Below are 17,703 nucleotides of genomic sequence, written 5' to 3'. Positions count from 1 at the left end.
TTTTCTGAGCACCTTCAAATCTATTCTGGTCTGCTTTATTTTCTGGGTCTACTTGAGTTTACACTGGATCTCTTCTGGTGCCACCTGCAAGTGCAAGACACTTCCTGGGTCTCCTGTTTGTCATCAGGAGAGTGGTGAGGGATACTGGACCTCTGTAATGAAAATCAGTACCCCTGAACTGTTTTCTGGACACCTGGTACCAGTGGGTTTCCTAATCTATCTCTGCCAGTCCCACTGAGAAGGGAAGGGCCTATTTGATCTGCCTTCTGCTGTCTGGTGAATGTCCAGGAGACTCCTGTCTTGGATCTCCTTCTGTGGTTGGATGAATGGCCAGGAGCTGCTGGGTAAAGGACCAGGAGACACCAGGCCCAAAGAAACTTAGGTGCAGGAGTACCCCACCCACCCATTCCTGCCACCTAGTGGGGGTTGGGAGATGCGTTGGCCTGCCCAGATTCTACTATTTCTGCTTGTGTGGGTGGATCAGGCTTGTTCCTGACAGTGGGTGGGGAATGCAGAAGGTCAACCCACCTGGGTTCTGAACCCACCCGGGTTCTTCTTCTGAGGACAGATTAGGACACTGTTGCGGGCAGATGTGGGGTGTGGTGTGGGTGGATCAGTCTGGGTTCCACTGTTGCTGCTTCTATGGGAAGATTCTGCCTGAGGCTGCCAGCAGGTATGGGGCAGGGATGGGTTAGCCCATCTGGATTCTGGTGTTGTCGCTGTTGCAGGCAGATAAGCCACTACTACTACTAGGTATGTGTCTTCTTGTTTATTTCCTGTTGGGGTTCCCCTTCCTTTGGCTAGAGCAGCCTTTTCTTATGTGTTTTTACTTTTTGTTTTGTTTTTTCCCTATGCCTCTTGGTGGTTCTGAGTTGCAGACATCTCTGGTGCCTAGTCTGAAATATATGGTAGGTAAATAGAAAACCAGTGAACTCACCATGGTATCCTTTTTAATGTTCCTAGCTGATCCACCTTCTTTTCACATTTCAGAGTCCTTTTATAATTGTCTGTTGAATTATTTTCAGGGTATTTAGTTGTATTTAGAGGAGAGAGGGAAAAACGGCTCAACACCATCTTGTGCCAGAATCAGAAGCTCCCACACCTAGGTTCTTAACCAAGTAAAGTGTGAAAATTAGGTTCACACACACAAAAAACTGTACACAAATATACATCGCAGCTTCATTTGTAATCACCCAAACTGGAAATAACTCCAAGATCCTTCAACTGGTGAAAACCTTTGGTACATCCATACAATGAAATAGTACTCAGCAATAAAAACAAATAAACTAATACCCACAGCACCACAGAGAAATCTCAAATGCATTATGCTAAGTGAAAGAAGCCAAATTCAAAAGGCTACAAATTGTTACCCCTTTTATGTGACATTCTGGAAAAGGCAAAACAATAGGGACAGAATGCAGATCAGTGGTTGCTAGGGTTTGGTGGCTAACTACAAAGGGGCACAGGAGAATTCTGCTTTACGTATTTTGAAGCTCAGTTATTAGGTGTACATACATATTCCATGATATTAAGGGATTATTGTGAATGTTAAAAAATATGATAATATTGTGGTTATATTTTTACAAATATCTCATCTAGTAAAGATATATACTAAAGTATTTATGGGTTAAATGATGTAATTTTTGTTGCTTTCCTTTCAAAAATATTATGTTTCAATCAGGAGGGAGTATTCAACTCTGTAGCTAGACTCAGAGAGAACACATAAGGTAAGAACAGAGAAATAACCGCTGGATTTGACCAGATGGAATATTGGTGATGTTGATCAGTGCAATCTCAATGGAGTGAGAGGGATAGAAGACTGATCGGAGAGGATTCAAGAGAAAATGGGATGAACAGAAGTAGAAACAGTGGCAGCATGTTTTGCTACTAGGAGAAGGAACTAGAACAGAGATTGGCCAAGGAAGTATTTTTTAAAGATGGGAGAGGTGGACAGTGGGGTTATAAATACATGATCAAATACCTTGAGAAGGCAGCAGGGTAACAAAGAGGTTGGCCTTTGATGGGGTCAAAGACCTTCATGTATTTCAACTAGGGAAGGCAGAGAGTGTGATTCAGATGCAGCTGGGATGGAGAATGAGGTGGTAGGAAGATGGGAATTCAGTCTGTTCCCAGTTCTTCAGTTGAGTGGGAGGTGACATTGTCAAATGGGCTCAAGGGGAGAGGTGGAATTGGACATTTGGAGAGGAGGTGGTATAAATTATTCAACTCAAAAATGGAAATGTGAACATACTAGAGAAATTTACTGGGAAATTTTTCCAGTTGAGACATGTAGTCATGAATATAAACTGAGACCATGCCTCATGGTTGTTTGTCTTGTTCAAGCCATGCTCTGCTATTCTGTAGACACAGAACAGGGAGATGGTGTTGGGTCTATTCTATACATGTCTGGGCAGAGAGAGAGAGAGAGAGAGAGAGAGAGAGAGAGAGAGAGAGAACTGAGGAAAGTCAAGTTGTGCAGGTGTAGTGGATTGAATTATGTCCCTCCTAAACGCCCTGAAGTTTGAATTGTGTCCCCCAAGTTTTATGTATCAGAAGCTTAGCCCCGACTGTGACTGTTAAGAGGGTGGGAAATCCTATTATAGTAATTGAAAGGTGGAGCCTTGAAGAGGTGATTGTGTTGTAGGACCGTGCAGTAGTGAATGGATTAAAAATGGTGGTCAGGGGTATGGTTCTGAGGGCTTTAAAAGAAGAGGAGAATCTGTCTCTCTCTCTGCTCCTCTCTGCTTCCACCATCTTGCAATGTGAGACCCCTGGTCACCGTGGCCACCACCAGATGGACTTTGGAATTCTCAGCCTCAGAAACTGTAAGCAATAAATTTTGTTTTTCTTTATAAATCACCCAGTTCCATGTATTCTGTTATAAGCAACAAAAACGGACTAATACAGCAGGGGAGAGATTATAATAATTAATCACAGAATCTGAACTGGGTAAGGAAGGACACAAAGGCATGTCAAGGTTGACGGCTGTAAAAAAATAATTGGTAGGGTCAATAGATTGAAAGTCCTTATCACATCTGAAGAAATATTCTATTGGTGTTATTGAAAGCAACAAAAACAGACTAATACAGCAGGGGAGAGATTATAATAATTAATCACAGAATCTGAACTGGGTAAGGAAGGACACAAAGGCATGTCAAGGTTGACGGCTGTAAAAAAATAATTGGTAGGGTCAATAGATTGAAAGTCCTTATCACATCTGAAGAAATATTCTATTGGTGTTATTGAAAAGGTGAGCTGGAAGGAAAGGAGAAAGTAATTAGAGGACGGAACATTAGAAAAAGCAATTTGAGCAATAATACAATTATTGGTAATTGTGAGGCCTAGAGTCTCACTGTCCAATGGGGTAGCCTCTAGGAACATGTGGTTATTTAAATTTAGAGTACATAAAATTAAGAATTCAATTCCTCAGTTGCACTAGGCACATTTCAGGTGCTCCACAGCCGTGTGTGGCTAGTGCCTGCCATATTGGATAGCACAGATAGAGAATATTTCTACCGTCACAGAAAGTTCTGTTGTATGGTGCTGCTTTAATGTGACCATGACAGTGAGTGGTTGAGTAAGGGGGCATAAAAAGTTTATTTGAGGTAAGTCTTAAGGAGATTGGTAGGATCATGTTGGCCAATGATAAGTCACAGAAAGTTCTGTTGTATGGTGCTGCTTTAGTGTGACCATGACAGTGAGTGGTTGAGTAGGGGGGAATAAAAAGTTTATTTGAGGTAAGTCTTAAGGAGATTGGTAGGATCATGTTGGCCAATGATAAAATCACCGAGAATTGAGATAAAAGTAGGGGTGGGGGTACTATCAGAGGGAGCCCTGTTTGTCACACAGCCCTTGGGAAGAGGATTTCTGGTGAGGGAATTATGGAGAAAGAGTTGAGGTGCTGTGAAATTCTGTTTTCTACTAGTTCCAAGGGTCATTGCTTGCCCAGTGGTATGCCCAGCCCCAGCCCCATTCATCACTAAGGCCAGCATCCTGTCCTTTGCTTGGGGCTGCACTGCCTTGCTCCCAGGAAAATCAGTCAAATATTGGCACTCTTGCTAGATGCCTCCCAAAGAGGAAACTGAGGCATTCCAGACCCCAGCCTACCCTGACCCCAGGCTGACAGAGCAGAGTCTCATAGTTTGTACTTATTTGCAGAGGTGCTCAGAGTCTTCAGGAAGATGCAGCCCACTTGTCTTCCAGATACCCAGGTGAGGAGAAAGGAATGGGGCTGGCAATGGAAATTGGGACTTCTGGATCTGTCATATGTCAGGGCAGACTGGGGTCTCAGTTTCTGTTTTGACAACTGAGTGAGTGGCATATGGCCATTGTCAGTCCAAAACATGGTTCATGGACACAGGTGGAAAACCTCACTAAAGTTCTTTCCCAGGAAGAAGAAGAGGCAGCAAAGGCCCAAGATTCCCATTAGCTTGGGTACACCATGAGACACACCAGACCAGGTTAGACCTTTACTGGGGACAGAAGACATAGTACCCCTTTTTGCCAACCCTTAGGAGTTGATGATCTCAATGTGGAACTGCAGGTGAGTGGCTGTGACCACACAGTGACTCCGGAGGAGAGCGCATGTCTGGCAGTCGTGGCATTGCCAGTGGCATTGGATGACATAGAGGGCATTGAGCACTTGGCAGTATCGCCAGTGGATGCGCCACATACGAACCAAAGACTGGAGCTTGACCACTGCCCGCTCCCTGGTGGTGTGGGCAGTCAAGGCTGCCCGCCTCTTCTTCTCCACCTGCCTTATCAACGTCGTCCTCCACCAGCACTGAATCATCCAGGCCCTGAGGGCTGCGTGCAGCAGCGTCCGGCGCACCAGGGTGCCGCGCCACCAGGCCTGGATCTTTATGGCTGCTTTTAATCTTTTTTTATCTTTCTAGGCAGAAATAAGAGAGACCACTCAGAGAGTTTCCTGCCACCAACTTCCAGGATCGTGGAAGGGGCCTGGATTCTCTCTCTTAACAGTCAACCCTTTTTCAGAGGGTTCAGGGGAGTTATCAGAACACTGAGAGTCAGGGGAGCTGGAGGGGGCCCTCTGCCACTATGGGCACATTGCCTCGCCCTCAGAGTCACAGTGTCTTTCCCTTGACTACTTTACCAGTGCACAGATCAAGGGAAAAGCCATTAGTAACTAGAAGGGTGCGGTAGGGATGCGAGAGTGAAGAGTCATACTTCACCTCTTCAGTGTTCACTGGGTTTGGGAGGTTTGGCCTCATAATGCTTCTGCTAATTCTACTCCCAACCCGCCATTGGCTGATTTCTCTCTGCCACAACCATGTATTTTTATACCGTGATGGGCTTTCAGCATCATTACCACATAATCTACTCCCAGCCTCGCCATATTTTGAACATTCTACTCTCTAATTCAGAGTCCTCACGTTCTCACTTCTCAGCCCCATTCATTTTTTTGATGACTTTCATTCTTCCCAGTCACTCTCTGTGTCACAGTCAGACCTAGATCCACAGAACCCAAGCTGAGAAGGGGATGGATGGAGGAAAATGAGCCAATATTGAGTTGACTCCTGATTATTTTAGACCCTGGATCCGTAAGAGGCGAAGTTGCATGCCCTCATGATATTAAATATAACCATTCTGGATTTCTCTTAACCACATGGAATTCTACCCACCTCTTTCTTTATCTTTCTCTTCTCCTTCTTCTCCTGCAACCTCCTCCATTCAATTGTTTCTTCGATATCTTCGATTACAATTAAAATTAAGTTGCCCTCTGTCTGTCATTAGAATTAAATGGGAAATGTATAGATGAGTTAAGACTGCTGTCTCTCTCTACGCTCTGCACAAAGGCACTCATTGCTTTATCATCCCCTCTTTTCCCAAGACCTGTGAAGTCCAGGGAAATACCCACCCACCCCTGGCCCGCCATGTAATCTGGCCATGTCTCTTACACAAAATCGAACCCCCATGGCCTGTTTCTAGATGGTTCATTAGCCCTGATTTCTTTGCTTTGTCTGGCATGAGTAACATGAGTGAAGGGAGAGCTGTGAATTCACAATGGCATTATGACATAGGGATTAGGATATCTGCCACAGAGCCTTCCTCAGAAGAAAGCTCCATGGGAACTCTTACCACTTCTCCACTTCCCAGAGATACACCAGAGCTCAGTGTGGAAAGATAGGGCGCTTGAGTGGCTTTCTGTAGCAGGGCTCTTCTGTGAAGTCCATCCACAGTCTCTTCTCATTATCAGTCACATAGCAGAGTAGCAGGGACCATGGCAGTGTATCCTAACACAGTGTCTCTGCAGTGTCTTCTCAGACTTAGCCCTTCTGTCTTCCCCTGACTCAGGCTTTCGTACCTCACTCTGCCTTAGGAAACTAGAGAAAGAGAGACCAGACAAATCTAGAAAGCAGTGAAACAAAGATAAAAACTTTTTTTTTTCTCCTTTTTGTCTTTTTTCGTGTCCGGCAATGGATCGCAACCCTCAGTGTCGCGCCCGTACCGGACCGGGACCGGCAACGGGATCGCAACCCTCGGTGCTGCGCCCGCACCTCGCTCAGCCAGTGAGCGGGGAACTGGTCTGTATGTGGGAAAGGCCCACACCAGATGAGTCCCTTGGACTTTGGACTTCCCAGCCTCTGAGATTGTAAGAAATAAATTATATTTCTTTATGCATTACCCAGTTTCATGTATTTTCTGTTATAAGCAATAGAAATCCTGATAACACCAAGGTCAAGGGTATGCAACAGAAACAAACTAATACATGCTGTTTAAAGCATAGGTGTTTTTAATTTTGATGAAGTCTAATTTATCTATTTTTTTCCCTTTGGTTGCTTCTGTTTAAGAGTCATATATTATTTAAATTGTTTTATTGAAACATATTGATTGTACATATTTGTAGGGTACAGAGTTATTATTTCAATACATGTATACAATGTGTGATGATTTAATCGGGGTAATTAGCATATTCATCATTGTAAAACTTATATTTCTTTGTGATGTGAACATTTGATCTCTCTTCAAGTTGTTTGATAACATGCAGTAAGTCATTAATTATAGTTTCTTGAGTTGACTGTACACCAATAGGATTTATTTTTCCTATCTAGTTGTAATTTTGTGTCCATTATCCAGCTTTTTACTATCCTCCCTCCCTCCTCCCTTTCCCACCTCTAGTAACTACAGTTCTTCTTTCTTCTTCTAACAGTTCACTTATTATTATTATATATTTGTTTGTGTGTTTGTTTCATTTTTTTAGCTCCCACATATGAGTGAGAACATGCAGTATTTCTCTTTCTGTGCTTGCCTTATTTCACTTAAAAATTTTTTCTCTAAGCTCATCCATGTTGCTGTGAATGGTAGAATTTCATTCTTTTTTATGGCTGAGTAGTATTCCATTGTTTATATATACCCAATCGCCCATTGATGGACAATTAGCTTGGTTCCATATCTTGTCTGTTTTGAATAGAGCTGCAATAAACATGGGAGTGCAAGTATCCCTTTGACATAATGCTTTCCATTCCTTTGGGTATATACCTAGTAGTGGGATTGCTGGGTCATATAGTAGTTCTATCTGCAGTTTTTTGAGAAACCTCCATATTGTTTTCCAAAATGGCTGTATTAATTTACAATCCCACAAACAATGTATAAAGGTTTCCCTTTCTCTGCATCTTCACCAGCATTTGTAATTTTCTCTCTTTTTGGTAATAGCCAGTCTAATTGGTGTGAAATGATATCTCAATGTGGTGTTGATTTGCATTTCCCCGATGATTAGTGATGTTGAACATTCTTTCATGGATCTGTTGTCCATTTGTATGTCTTCTTTTGCAAAATGTCTATTCAGCTCCCTTGCCCGTTTTTAAATTGAGTTATTTATTTGTTTATTTATTTACTATTGAGTAGTTTGAGTTCCTTGTATGTTCTGTATATTAGCCCCTTGTCAGATGTGTAGTTCACAAAGATTTTCTCCCATTTTGTAGGTTACCTCTTTGTTCTGTTATTTGTTTGTGGTGCAAAAGCTTTTTAGTTTGATAAAATCGTATTTGTGTAGTTTTGCTTTTTTTGCCTGTGCTTTTAAGGTCTTATTCATAAAATCTTTGCCTAGCCCTATGCCCTGGAGCATTTCCCTGTGTTGTCTTCTAGAAGTTTTATAGTTTCAGGTCTTACATTTAAGTCTTTAATCCATTTTGAGTTGATTTTTGTATATGGTGAGAGGGGTCTAGATTCATTCTTCTACACATGGATATCCAGTTTTCTCAGCACCATTTATTGAAAAGGCTGTTCTTTATCCAGTGTGTGTTTTTATTGCCTTTGTCAAAGATCCGTGAGTACATTGGTTTATTTCTGAGTTTTCTATTATGTTCTATTGTTCCAAGTGTCTATTTTTATGTCAATACCAAGTTGTTTTAGTTACTATAACTTTGTAGTATATTCTGAAGACAGGTAGTGACTCCTACTTTACTCTTTTTGCTCAGGATTTTTTGGCTTTTTGAGGTCTTTTATTCCATATAACTGTTAGGATTGCTTTTCCTACTTATGTGAAGAAAGTCATTGGTATTTTGACAGGGATTGCATTGAATTTGGAGACTGCTGTGGGTAGTATGGTAATTTTCACAATATTAATTCTACCAATCCATGAGCATGGAATGTCTTTCCATTTTTTGTGCATCCTCTTTAATTTCTTTTATCAGTGTTTTGTAGTTTTTATTGTAGAGATCTTTCACCTCCTTGGTTAAATTTACTTCTAGGTATTTTACTTTTTTAATAGCTGTTGTAAATGAGATTTCTTTCTCTGCAAGTTCATTGCTGGTGTATAGAAACACTACTGATTTTTTTATATTGATTTTAAATCCTGCAACTTTACTGAATTTGTTTATCAGCTCTAAGTTTTTTTGGTGGAGTCTTTAGATTTTTCTATATATAAGATCATGACATCTGAAAACAGGGATAATTTGACTTCCTCTTTTCCAATTTGGATGCCATTTTCCCCTTTCTCTTGCCTAATAGTTCTGGCTACAACTTCCAGTACTATGTTAAATAGAAGTGGTGAGAGCGGGCATCCTTGTCTTGTCCCTTTTCAGGGTGATGTTAGATGTCCCTGTTCAAGGTGATTCCCCTTCAGGGTGATGTTAACTGTGGATTTGTCATATATGGCTTTTAGTGTGTTGAGATACTATCCTTCTATACCTAATTTGTTGAGTTTTTTTTTTTTTAAATCATGAAATGATGTTGAATTTTATCAAGGACTTTTTCTGTGTCTATTGAGATGATAATACAGTTTTCGCCTTTCATTTTGCTGATGTGGTGTGTCACATTTATCGATTTATGTATGTAGAACCATCCTTGCATTCCTGAGAGGAATCCTACTTGATCAGGGTGTATAATCTTTTTGATGTGCTGTTGGATTCTGTTTGCTAGTACTTAGAATTTTTACATCTAAGCTGATCAAGGATATCGGCTGGTAGTTTTCTTTCTTTCTTTCTTTCTTTCTTTCTTTTTTTTGTCATGTCTTTGTCTGGTTTTGGTATCAGGGTAATGCTGGCCTCACACAATGTGTTTGGAAGAATACCCTCTGCTTTGATATTTTGGAATAGTTTGAGGAGAATTGTTATTAAATCTTCTTTAAAAGTTTGGTAGAATTCAGCAGTGAAGCCTTCTGGTCCAGGGATTTTCTTTGTTGGGAAACTGCTTGCATTAGTCTGTCTCTGTTGCTTATAACAAAATACCTGGAACTGGGAGATTTATAAGAAAATGAAATTTATCACTCACAGTTTCAGAGGCTGGGAAGTCCAAAGTCCAGGGAACACAGCTGGTGAAGGCCTTGGTGGTGACAGTGACCCAGCAATCTCACTTGGCACAAGATGGTGGATGAGAGAGAGCTCTTCCTGCATGCTCATTTCAAAGCTCACAGAGCAACGCCCATGAGCAGCATTTTTAATCCATTCACTAGGCATCATCCTCACCTTGAAATTACCATAATAAGATTTCCTGCCCTCTTAACAGTCACAGTAGAGATTAAGTTTTGGTGGAACATTCAACCCAAGCCACTGCTGATTACTGATTCAATCTTGTTACTTGTTATTGGTCTGTTCAAGTTTTTAATTTCTTCTTGGTTTGGACTTGATAGGTTATATGTGTCCAGAAATTTATCCATTTCCTCCTGATTTTCAAATATGTTGATGTATAGTTATTCATCATAGTCGCTAATGATTCTTTGTATTTCTGTGGAATCAGTTGTAATGTCTCCTTTTTCATACCTGATTTTTGATATTTGGGGCTTTTCTCTTTTCTTGGTTAGTCTAGGTAATGGTTTGTCAATTTTGTTTATCTTCTCAAAAAAACAACTGTTTGTTTTGCTGATCTTTTGAATCATTTTTTTAGATCTCTATTTCATTTAGTTCTGCTCTGATCTTTTTTTTTTTTTTTTGTCTTTTTCCGTGTCCGGCAACAGATCGCAACCCTCAGTGTCGCCCCCGTACCGGACCGGGACCGGCAACAGGATTGCAACCCTCGGTGCTGCTCCTGTGCCTCGCTCAGCCAGTGAGCGGGAACCGGTCTGTATGTGGGATCCGAACCCTCGGCGGGAGCGCTGCCGCGCTTCCCAAGCGGCGCACTATAGCAGTGCGCCACCGGGCCAGCCCCTGCTCTGATCTTTATTATTTCTTTCTATCTGCTAATTTTTTGGTTGGATTGTTCTTGCATTTCAAGTTCCAGGAAGTATGACATTAAGTTGTTTATTTGAGATCTTTCAACCTTTCTGATGTAAGCACTTACTGCAATAAACTTCCCTCTTAGTACTGCTTTTGCAGTATCACATAGGTTTTGGTATGTGTGCTTGTATTTTCATTTGTTTCAAGGAATTTTTTGATTTTCTGCTTTATTTCTTCTTTCACCCATTGGTCATTCAGGAGCATGTTGTTTAATTTCCATGTATTTGTATAGTGTCCAAAGTTTTGCTTGTTATTGATTTCTAGTTTTATTACATTGTGGTCTGAAAAAATACTCAATATAATTTCAATCTTTAAAAGTTTGTTCAGGGCCGGCCCGGTGGCGCACTGCTACAGTGCGCCGCTTGGGAGTGCGGTGGCGCTCCCGCCGAGGGTTCGGATCCCACATACAGACCGGTTCCCGCTCAGTGGCTGAACGAGGTGCAGGCGCAGCACCGAGGTTTGCGATCCCGTTGCCGGTCCCGGTCCGGTACAGGCGCGAAACTGAGGGTTGCGATCCATTGCCGGACACGAAAAAAGACAAAAAGGAAAAAAAAAGTTTGTTCAGACTGGATTTATGGCTTAACATGTGGTCTAACCTGGAGAATAATCCATATGCTGATGAGAAGAATGTATATTCTGCAGTTGCTGGATGAAATGTTCTGTAAATGACTCTCAAGTCAATTTGGTCTAAGTGCAGTTTAAAACCAATATTTCTCTGCTAATCCTTTGTCTAGAGTATCTGTGCAATGCTGACAGAAGGTTGTTGAAGCCCTCAATTATTATTGTATTGGGGTCTGGCTCTTCCTTTGGATCCAATAATATTTGCTTTGTGTATCTGGGTGCTCCAATGTTGGGTGCATGTGTGTTTATGATTGGTATATCCTCTTGCTGAATCGATCCCTTTATCATTATATAATGTCCTTCTTTGTCTCTTTTGATAATTTTTGGTTTAAAGTCTGTTTGATCTGATATAAGTATAGCCACTCCTGCTCATTTTTGGTTTTCATTTGCATTGAATATCTTTTTCTATCCCTTCACTATTACTCTGTGTGTTTTTACTGGTGAAGTGAGTTTCTTGCAGGAAACATATAATTGGGTCTAGTTTTTTAATCCATCCATTCAGTCTATGTCTTTTAAGTGGGGGAATTTAATCCATTTACATTCAGGGTTGTTATTGAAAGATATTGCCTTTTACCTGCCATTTTATTAATTTTTTATGGTTGTTTTCTATTTCTCTGTACCTTTCTTTCTCTTTTATTGTTTATCTTTGCTGTTTGGTGTTTTTTGTGTAGTGATAAAATATAGTTTCTTTCTCTTTCTCATTTGTGTATCTGCTCTAGTGGGTTTTATTCTTTCTCATGTATTCATGATGGTAGTTATTGCTCTTCTGATTCCAAATGTAGGACTTCCTTGAAGATTTCATGTAGGGTTAGTCTTGTGGTGGTGAATTCCTGCAGTTTTTGTTTGTCTGAGAAAGATACTGTTTCCCCTCATTTCTGAAGGATAGCTCTGCTGGGTAGAGTATTGTTGGCTAGCAGTTCGGGCTTTTTTTACACTTAGTGCTTTAAATATAGCATCCCACTCTCTCCTGGTCTGTAAGGTTTCTGTTGAGAAGTCTGCTTTTAGTCTGATGGAGATTCCCTTACAGGTGACATAACATTTTACTCTTGCTGTTTTTAGATTATTTCTTTGTCTTTGACTTTTGACAAATGACTATAATTTGTCTCAGGGAGGACCTTTTTGTGTTGAATCTGTCTGGGGATATTTGAATCTCTTGGATCTAGGAGACCATATCTCTACCAACACTTGGGAAGTTTTCAGCTATTATTTCTTTAAATAGGCTATCAATGCCTTTTTCCTTTCTTTTTCCCCAGCAGTGTAACCATAATATGCATGTTTGTTTGCTTAACATTGTCCAATAGCTCTCATAGGCTTTGTTCATTTTTTTTAAATTCTTTTTTTTTTCCCCTTTGGTCCAACTTGGTTAATTCAAAAAGTGTGTGTTCAAGTTCAGAAATTATTTCTTCTGTTTATTCTAACCTGTTACTTAAGCTCTTGGGTGTATTTTTTATTTCATTGAATGAATTCTTCAGTTCCAGGATTTCTGCTTGGTTCTTTTTTATTATATCTATCTCTGTTGAATTTCTCTTTTGGGTTCTGGATTGTTTTTCTGACTTAATTGTGATTTCTACCTATATTTTCTTGCATCATGTTGAATTTCCTTAAGATTACCATTCGAAATTCCTCTTCAGGCATTTTACAGGTTTCCTGTTGTTTGTGGTCTGATACTTGAGGCTTATTGTCTTCCTTTGAGGGTGTCATGTTTCCCTTTTTTCTTTCATGCTTCTCATATCTCTGTGTTGATGACTGGACATCTGAAGCAGCAGTCATTTTTTTCTAATTTTTGGAGTAGTTTTTGAAGGGAGAAATCCTTACTTGTAGAAGTATTCTATGACACTCGTGTTGGTCATTTTAGGTTTGGTTCTGGGTGAGGGTGGTAGTGTAGGCTTCCTGTGACTTCTTTATATTCAACCTTGGAGTTCTCTGTGGGTGCATTTGTGGCCTAGGTGGTGAGGCCCTCAGCAGTTTCTTGTTGGGGTGGATGACTCTGGGCAGGGTTGTTGTGGCTGTAAGCAGGGCCTTGGGTACCTTGTGGGTGTGAGGTGGTGAGGTGGGTGGGCTCTCTGAAGCTTTTCTGCTGGAGTATCTGGATCTAGGCAAGTTTATCAGAGACGCGTGGGACTGTGTGCACCTGGGAGGGGTCAGAACACTCCCTGCACCCTCTCCACTGAGGTAGGATGCTCCAGAGGCCTCCTTGAGTTGGGCAAGTCTCTGAGTTTCTGGGAGGAGGTGGACATGGACCTACCAGATACATGCAGGGCTGAGTGCAGCCAGGAGGAGCTGGCACACTCCTCACACCCTTTCTTCCAGAGTGAGAGATTCTGACAGGCTTATCATAACTGGGCAGGTCTCCATGTCCTGGCTCTTATCCCCAAATTATGATGTACAGCAGCAGCCCAGAACTGAGGGAATTGTGGGAACTCAGTGTGCAATTCTTCTCCAGAAAAACGCAGTCATATGGGCTCTTAGCGGCTCCTCACACTGTGATTACTGCTCATGAGTGCCACCCAGTTATCTTGCAGCTTGAATTGCAGGCATCTGCAGTGGAGTGCTGACCACAGACTCCTCCCACTGCCTGCCTACCTTGGGAGGGTCTTCCTCACTATTTTGCTGAATTTTATCATTTTCTCCTTGACTCTGCATTCTATAGGTTACTACTTGGTGCTTTGGACTTTCTTTGCATTAGGGGCAAGGGCTGGCCACCTCTAGTCAGCCATGTTGCAGAGAAAAAAAAAAGGAGTCACATTTAAGAAACTGGTGCCTAAACCAAGGACATGAAGATTTACACTTCTAAGAGTTTTGTAGTTTTAGTTTTTACATTTAGATCTTTGATCCATTTTAACTTAAGTATGGTGTGAGGTTATATTCAAATATAGTCTTTTGTGTGTCGATATCCAATTGTAGAACAGTTTGTTGGAAAGACTATTCTTTCCCCAAGTTATCAATTGGCCACAGATATATGAGTTTATTTTGGACTCAATTCTATTTCATTGATCTACATGTCTGTTGTTATGCCAGTACCACACTGTTTTGATTACTATAGCTTTGTAGTAAGTTTTGAAATTGGGAAATGTGAGACCTCCAACTTTGTTTTTCTTTTTCAACATTGCTTTAGCTATTCTGAGTCCCTTGAGTTTCCATACGAACTTTAGGTCATGCTTGTCAATTTCTACAAAAAATCCAGCTAGAATTCTGACTAGAGATTCTGGATAAGAATTCTGGAATTTTGGATAGGGATTACATTGAATTCTATCAGTTAATTTAAGCAGTATTGCCATCTTAACAATATTAAGTCTTCTAACCCATGAACACAAGATGTCTTTCAATTTATTTACGTCTTCTTAAATTTCTTTCAAAAATGTTTTGGAGTTTTCAGTGTACAAATATTGTTCTTATTGTGTTAAATTTATTCCTAAGTATTGTATTCTTTTTTATGCTATTGTAAATGGAATTTTTTAAAATATAATTTTTGGATTGTTCATTGCTGGTGTATAGAAATACAACTCTTATTTGTATATTGATCTTATATTATCCAAACTTGAATTATCAAGAAGGTCATCTGCAAATAGCAATAGTTTTACTTCTTCCTTTCTAATTTGGATGCCTTTTATTTAATTTTCTTGATTAAGTGTTTTTGCTGAAACCTCCAGTACAATCTTGAATGAAAGTGGTGAGGGTAGACATCCTTGTCTTATTCCTAATCTTAGGGAGAAAGCTTTCAGTATTTCAGCACAAGTATAATATTAGCTGTGGATTTTTTATTGGTGCCCTTTATCAGGTTGAGAAAGTTCCCTTCCATTCCTAGTTTTTTTAATGGTTTTACCATGAAAGAATGTTGGATTTTGACTAATGCTTTTTCTTCAATGAGATAATCATGTGGGTATTTCCCTTTATGCCATTAATACCATGTGTAACATTGATTGGTTTTGTATGTTGAACCAACCTTGCATTCCTGGGATAAACTGCACTTGGATATGAAACATAATCTTATTTATAAGTTGCTGGATTTGGTTTAGTAGTATTTTGTTGAGAATTTGTGCACCTTTATTTATAAGAGATATTTGTCTGTAGTTTTCTTTTCTTGTGATGTCTTTGTTTGAATTTGGTATCAGGGTAATACTGGCCTCATAGAATGAGTTGGGAAGGATTCTCTCCTCTTCTAATTTTTTGAAGAGTATATAAAGAATTGGTACTATTATTTAGTAAACTTTGGTAGAACACACCAATAAAACCATCTGGCTCTGGATTTTTCTTTGTGGGAAGTTGCTTTATTGCTAATTCCATCTCTTTACTTTACTATAAGTCTATTCATATTTTTCTGTTATTCTTGAGTCAGTTTTGGTAGTTTGTGTCTCTCTAGGAATTTTTCCTTTTCATCTAGGTTACTTATCATTGGCATAGAATTGCCCATAACATTCCCTTATAATTCTTTCTATTTCTGTAGGTTGGTAGTTATGTTCTTCTTTTCTTTCCTGATTTCTGTAATTTGTGCCTTCTCCCCTTTTTTTCTCAGTCTGCCTAACTAAAGGTTTTTCAATTTTGTTTTGCTTTCAATGAACTAACTTTTGGTTTTATTAATTTTTAATTGATCTTAAAACTCTCTTTTTATTTATTTTTAATCTTTGTTATTTCCTTTCTTATGTTTGTGTTTAATTTAGTTTGTTCTTTTTCCAGTTTCTTAAGGTGGAAGATTAGGTTATTGATTTGAAATCTTTCTTTATTGAAAAATGTATGTGTTCATGTCTATAAATTTCTTTCTGAGCACTCCTTTTGCTGCATCCCATAAGTTTTGGTATGTTGTGGTTTTGTCTTTTTTATTTCAAAATATTTTCCAGTTTTCTTTGTGATTTCTTCTTTGATTCATTGGTTATTTAGCAGTGTGTTGTTTAATTTTAAAATTTCCTTACATTATTGATTTCTAATTTTATTTTGTTGTCAGAGAACATATTTTGTATAATTTCAATCTTTTTAAATTTATTGAGACTTCTTTTCTGATTTAACACATGTTCTATCCTGGAGAATTTTCCATGTGCACTTGAGAAAGAATGTGTATTCTGCTCTTGTTGGCTGGAGTGTTCTATGGGTGTCCATTAAGTGTAGTTAGTGCAAGTGTTCTTCAGGTCTTCTAATTGCTTGCTGATCTTCTGTCTAGTTATTCTGTCTTTTATTAGAAGTAAAATATTGAAGTCTCCAACTATTGTTTAATCATCTCTTTCTCCCTTTAATTCTGTCAGTTTTTGCTTCATATATTTTGGTGCTTAGTTGTTAGGTGCATGTGTATTTATAATTGTTATGTCTTCTTGATGAACTGACCTTTTTATCATTATATAATGTCCAAACTATTGTTTAATCATCTCTTTCTCCCTTTAATTCTGTCAGTTTTTGCTTCATATATTTTGGTGCTTAGTTGTTAGGTGCGTGTGTATTTATAATTGTTATGTCTTCTTGATGAACTGACCTTTTTATCATTATATAATGTCCTTCTTTGTCACCAGTAAAAATTTCTATCTCAAAGTTTATTTTCTTTGATATTAGTATATCCATCCCCCCTTTCTTTTGGTCATTGTTTGCAAGCCATATCTTTTTCTGTCCCTTTATTTTCAGCCTATTTGTGTCTTTGAATCTAAACCCAGTCTATTGTACTCAGATTATAATTGGATCAATTTTTTGTCCATCTTCCAGAGACTGGCCTTTTACTTGGAATGTTTAATCCATTTACTTTTAATGTAACTACTGATGAGAAAGAACTTTTGCCACTTTGCTGTTTTCTGTATTTCTTATATGTTTTTTGTTGTTCTATTCTCCAATCACTGCCTTTCTTTGTGTTACATAGATATCTGATAGTGTTCTATTTTAATTCTTTTATTGTCTCTTTTACTATATGTTTTTTCATTATTTTCTTTAGGTTGTCCTAGTATTACAATTATCATCTTAATTTATAACAATTTTTTCTGGAATATTAATATCAAATGTTTCAATAATAAAATCCTGCTCCTATGTAGTTCTATTCCCACCTCCTTTATTTTGTTATTGTCACAAATTGCATCCTTATACATTGTGTTCCCATTCACATAGATTTATAACAATTGCTGTATTCAATTGTTTTTAAAATCATACAGGAGAAAAAAGTTAAAGACAGAAAACATACATTTGCATTTATTTTTATATTTACCTTGGTAATTATCTTTACCAGTGCTCATTATTTTTTCATGTGGATTTGAGTAACTGTCTAGAGACCTTTCATTTCAGCCTAAAAGATTTCCTTTAGTATGTATTTCTTATAGGGAAAATTTCCTCATGATAAACTCTTTAGTTTTTGTTCATTTGGGAGTGTCTTAATTTTGCTTTCATTTTTTTTTTTTTTTGTCTTTTGTCTTTTTCCGTGTCCGGCAACAGATCGCAACCCTCA

General features: G+C 39.0%; 1 protein-coding gene across 1 annotated transcript; it reads right to left on the bottom strand.

Moving 5' to 3' along the window:
• Positions 1-4,510: 4,510 nt before the first annotated feature.
• On the bottom strand, positions 4,511-5,936 carry IQCF2 (IQ motif containing F2). Its single transcript, XM_008568130.1, has 3 exons — positions 5,919-5,936; positions 5,643-5,744; positions 4,511-4,891 (listed from the first exon to the last, which is right to left on the bottom strand). Exons 1-3 carry the CDS (start codon positions 5,934-5,936, stop codon positions 4,511-4,513), a joined length of 501 nt encoding a protein of 166 aa, XP_008566352.1.
• Positions 5,937-17,703: the final 11,767 nt, after the last annotated feature.

Source organism: Galeopterus variegatus, unplaced genomic scaffold, assembly GCF_000696425.1.
Source record: "Galeopterus variegatus unplaced genomic scaffold, G_variegatus-3.0.2 Scaffold376, whole genome shotgun sequence".
Taxonomy (NCBI): domain Eukaryota; kingdom Metazoa; phylum Chordata; class Mammalia; order Dermoptera; family Cynocephalidae; genus Galeopterus; species Galeopterus variegatus.
This window is presented reverse-complemented; position numbering and strand designations above follow the sequence as displayed.